Source organism: Pteropus vampyrus, unplaced genomic scaffold, assembly GCF_000151845.1.
Source record: "Pteropus vampyrus isolate Shadow unplaced genomic scaffold, Pvam_2.0 Scaffold234, whole genome shotgun sequence".
Lineage (NCBI taxonomy): Eukaryota > Metazoa > Chordata > Mammalia > Chiroptera > Pteropodidae > Pteropus > Pteropus vampyrus.
The window spans coordinates 1,752,944-1,758,381 of NW_011889015.1; the positions used below are offsets into that span (position 1 = coordinate 1,752,944).

Below are 5,438 nucleotides of genomic sequence, written 5' to 3' on the forward strand. Positions count from 1 at the left end.
TAATGCACAAAGATGTCTGATGCAGCACTATTTATAATACTGAAAGCAAACATGAATGTACAAAATTTGTAAATAGCTGCTAACTCTGTGTATGTCTAATTAAACTAACTTATTTAGAGTTACAGCTAATGTCTTAAAAATAACAACAGGTCTACATAAGTAAGATTGTCAAATTGTAAATCCAGAGCATGCATAATTCTACTACTTTGCTGTAACTTAGTGGTCAGTTATTAGGCGAAATAGTTGAAGAATATTATGAGGAAATGAACTAACAAATGTGTGAAACAGACATGAAATCAATTTTTGTCACTCAAACTTTGGTGAAATGTTTCAGATAAATACTCAAGTCAAAAATAATCAACATCTGTATATGCTTATGTGTACATAATCATACATAGACATCCCTTGAATAGTTGGTCACACATGCACAACAGAGAGAGAGAGAGAGAGAGAGAGCGCGCCACAAAAGTTTATTTTGCAAAACCAAAGAAAATTTCAGGATTTATTAAAGAACATCACCATTTTCCCAATTTCTTTTTTCCTGGAAAAATAATGTTAAGTTGTACATCAAAATGCCTTCACAAAGAAAGTATTTTTAGAAGAAAAGTACTTAGTGTAAGAGAAAACAGTCTTTTTTCCTAGTGCATGCAGATTTTCTCTTCATTACCACTACCTCTGCTCCTAAAATATATCGTGTCAGCCTAATTCATAGTTTGCTACTTCTTTACACAGGATGATAAAATGAAAATTTGTCGCAGACCCTGAAAACGTTCAGTACTTTTCACACAATGCTAACGGTCTGCCATAATTTGTATTGTACTGACAAGAAAGTCCTCATTCTAAGCCCAATTCTTTCTCTAAATAAGTGAATTATCTGCTAAACATAGGAGTTACACTCAGAATAGCAAAATGCTCACATGAAAATCATATCAGATACATATTTCCTTGCTTCATACTCACTTTGGGACATAGGTTCATTGTTTGGGATAATGCTGAATTACAAATACTATTTAAATCACTTTTTGGTGTTGGTGTTGTTTTGGTTTATGGATTTTGATCAAGCAGATATAGTTTAATTAGGTCTTGTTATATTAGTCTATGATAACAACATATCATTCCAAGGTATTCTGTTTCACCTAACAGAGAAAAAAATAAATTCTTATGGTTAATTTTGGCTAGGTTGATATGGAAAGCAAATAAAAGGAGCATTGCTGGGAGAATAGAGAGTGCATTCAGCACAAAGATAACACAACAGTGGCTAATTAGTCCTTAAACCCCAGAGGGTTGAATTGTTTCCTTGTGAGAAGCTCCTGGAAACAAAAGGTCTCCCTCTGACTAACTGTGTTCTATGGGTGAAGTCTCCCCTCACTAATGAACACATCAGTGACCTCTAACATCAGTACAGTAGTGGATGAAACAGGAGGCAGAGATGGAAGCCCAGAAAGTCACTTTTTCAGGAAATGACTCCACGTTTCTACAGTCCCTGTATACTTTATGACACTATAAGCTTTTCACAGTTATTCAGACTAATTGATGAAAAGCAGTGGAAGAAATAACAAGTCAAGATATAAAATTCCTCCCTTAACAGACTCGAGATGTAATATATATGGAATAGGAGCATTATTTTTTAAAAAAAATCCTCATGTAAGGGCAATCCAACAAAATAATGTCAAAATCCACAAAATGGCAAATAGTCTGGTGATAAATTCTTCCAAGGTAAATTACTTACATAATAAAAATCATCCACAAAAGTATTCTAAATATTCTTTTAATACATTTGAATGATTTATATCATAACTATAGATTGGCTATGAAAACACACACTTGGCTAGTGTCACTTTTTTATTAAATAAGTAAAAAAATAAAATTTTAGCTAAAAAGTATACAATCACTGTTAGTAATCTCAACAAAAATATTTAACCTCCAAATTAAATGTTTGTGTGTGCGTGTGTGTGTTGTTCACATGAAACTCAATAAGATTGAGATCAAATCCTCACTATGAAAAGATCAGTGCAATTTTATTTTTCAAGTAACTATATTTTCCCTACTTTGGGTGCTTAGAGGCCACGGTATAAACAAAAACATATGATTATTTAACTAAATTCTCTAGCTCCCACCTAGTTTTTCTAACAGTATTGATAATATTTGACTCCTTCAAGGTTTCTAACATCATCCTCTCCTGGGAAAGAAGGGAAACGCAGCGCCTCTGCCCTACTTACACCAGAGGTGGAAAACTGACTGCCAGACACAGAATAGCACCCAGGCCACTGGCTGCCATGAGAGGCACCTAGCTAGCTCTCAGGAAGTCTTAGTGGAAGCACAGCCCTGCCGCCTTAGGGAAAGAGAAAGGAAGCAGCCTTAGAAATCCTCCTAAGAGGGGATCTAGACCATTAGCCACAATGTCAATATCCTGAGTGCCCTGGAGTAGTCGAGGGGCAAACAAAACCTTTGGGAATCCTTATCTCCATAACCTTGTCCCTCTCCACAGAAGTTGTTTAAATGTCACTTTCTCATAGTTTGGCATTGCAGGAATCATAGCAAAGTACCTCCCTTAAAATGTCTTCTTCAGAAAAGGGGTTTGAGGTGAACAGATCATGTGTTGAAGATTACTCACATATTGCTTTTCCTTTAGAAAAAAATACTGTCCGAATTTCGTCTTCTTTTTCATTACATTTTTCTGACATGTTATAGGTTTTTAGAAATCTTATATTGGTATCTGAGACCATATAAAAGCATGAATAAATAATAAGATGTACATGTCTTCCATATGCAAATAAATATTTATATGATTACTCCTTTAGCTTGTTGTTTTAAAAATATTGTCATTATGATTTTTAGAATCTGTTTTTTCAGATATCTTCCAGTTCAAAATCTAAATCATAATAATTGTTTAATTTATGTCTGTCATTTTCTTTTTCTAATTATGCAAATATTCAAATGTTCCAAACTACTTTGCACTGGGATTTGTTTAGAGTATTATCTCACTTTTTAATCATCTCCAATTTCTTTGAGATATATGATAAAACTGAACCATCACCTAATTTTAATTTCTTCCTTTATTTAGTAACCTTTTTGTTTGTTTGTTTTTAAAGAGATATTTCATGTCATTCAACTTACTTGGAAAAATGTGGAGAATCTTTTATTTCATGAATTTCATTCATTCAAAGATTTTGGCACACTATTCCAATTCCTGAAATGTGGCCTTATGTTTTTATCCAGTAAGTAATAAAAGTTTAATTATTTGATATATAACACCATTTTGAAAAGTGTAGTCTTTTCCCATTCTTCAAAAAATAAAAGTATCATATGTAATCCTTTAATTGTTAAAGTTTAGCATTTTATTTGCATGTGAATACTAAACCAAATATATTTCTGAAAAAACCATGCTTACTTTCGTTATTAAGACTGAAGGCTGTTGCCATATAAAGTTTTTTTTCATGGAAAAAATATATATAATACTGTGTTGCAACATATTTCCATTGAGGACTGAGAGAATGATAGTATTCTACACTTAGTTTCAACCTTTAAAATTCTAAAGAACAAGACAATCATATACTTTAGACCAAGGTCATTTATCAGTTTTTTTCTATAAGTATCTTCTTAGTGGAAGAAATATGTTAGATTATTAAGTAGGTCCTTTTAATATGAACATTTTTTCAATCAAACTCCTAATTTTCTGTAGACTATAAATGTCATTAGGTTTCATAACTCCTCTTTTGAACTTTGCTGTGTGTTTTTGCAAATAAGAATCTTAAAATTATACACTTCCTAAAATTAATTCACTTTATGCATAAATAATAGAGGCTACTGATTTACGAGACTGTATATATCTCAGAGAAGGTGAAGACAGTCACTCCAAGGCTTTAAGTGGCAGGAGTATGGGTTTTCCACAGTAAATGTCTTTCAGAACTGTGGACAGCTCCCATTAAGGCCTGAAATTGATAGCAATTCCCCTTAGTTTCTAAACATAACTCAAAGTAATCTGCTTTTTATTGCTATACTTATTTGCTGTCTAATAGACACCTATTAAAACTGCTTAGTTTGCACACATACGCCTTTCGTTGATTCCTTTTCGAAGAGTTCAGTTAAATAAATAAACTAATAATGCCACTCTGAGTTACTAGTTTTTTAATGGAAAGCCAAGCATTCTTCAGGAGCTAATATAACGTGGCTTCAGGGTGTGCGCACGCTAATAAGAGGATCCACTTCACGACCTTCATTTGATAATCTCTAAACATGCTTATAACCGAACGAATACTTGGGCGACAAAGAAGACCAGGAAACGTCTTAATTTTAAGTCTCTGAAGCAATTTCCCTGACAGCTGACAGCTCTCCTGCCCTTTTTTCCGAGCTGGAAAACGGGGAAAGATTTCTGAAATAGACTTGTAGTCAAGGTCAAGAAAGGGTGTCTCTGTTTCAGGAAGGGGGCTCTGGAAACGCCCCCTGTCTCTGTTTCAGGAACTCGAGGCTTCCTGTCACGCTCTTGCCCAACCTGGCAGCACCGGCTCCACTGAAATCTGAAGTCAAGGACTATCCAAGCGCAAATTACCCTTCCTCAGCCTGCCAGCCACTATTTTGAAGACATGCATTGAGGATATCCGGTGCCTATAAGCAGATGAAAAGCAGATTAACGCTCCCCGGGGGTGAGAGCGGCTGGAACACTAGGACTCGTGAGTGCGTCCTCGGTTGTCCCAACCTCTTCTCGACCCCAGGAGCGCCTTTTTCCCTTTTGGGAGGATCCACTTCTTGAGAGAGCAACACCAGGAAGGGTGGCACTCCCAGGACGACTTTCTGGCCGCTCCCTTACACGCTCATATCCGAAGTAAAAGTTTCCCTGGCCCAACTTAGCATCCTCCTGTCCGAGAGTAACGGTGGCCTTCTTCCCCGATCTGTCCCTAAAGTTCACGAAGCAAAGGAGGAGAGCCTCCCCGGGACTCCCAGGCCACAGGAACTCATCAGTCAACCCCCTCTTGGGTGGAAACTAGTTAAAGAAGAGTCGAGCCTGCTCAGCCCCAGGAGGAGAAGCCGGCAGCGCCACCCCCGCCCGCCCGGCACCCCCTCCCTCCGAGTCCCCGGGCGCCCCCTCCCAGAGCCGGGAAGCGAGTTTGCGGGCGCGCCGGGAAGGAAAGGTGGGGCGGCGACAGGGAGTCCTCACCTGAAATCGCTGTAAGGGTGGATAATCCAGAAGCCTGCAGTTTTAACCCTTTCCTGCTCCTTCTCCACCGCCTTCTGGCTCCCGAACATGCGGAGGGAGAATTTGTTGACCCCGGGCTGCAGCATGGAGGTGAACTGCCTCTGCATGAAGCCGTACTGCCGCCGGGGCCCCTCGGCGTCCTCGAAGCCCCCGGCAGGCTCCTCGCCGCCGCCGCTGCCGCCGTCCACTTTAAAGCACACGGAGTTGCCGTGCTCCTTGGCGCCCGCCCCGCCGCCCCCCGGCG

The 5,438-nt window shown here is 38.6% G+C and overlaps 1 protein-coding gene across 1 annotated transcript in view; it reads right to left on the minus strand.

The window, feature by feature from the left end:
* Positions 1-5,430, minus strand: part of HCN1 (hyperpolarization activated cyclic nucleotide gated potassium channel 1) — a gene marked incomplete at its 5' end in the record, with an annotated part of 344,119 nt that extends 338,689 nt beyond the window's left edge. The window contains one exon of the mRNA XM_011373887.2: positions 5,156-5,430. Coding sequence (XP_011372189.1) covers positions 5,156-5,430 — 275 coding nt within the window. The remainder of the gene's footprint in view (positions 1-5,155) is intronic.
* Between the last annotated feature and the right edge of the window lie 8 nt (positions 5,431-5,438).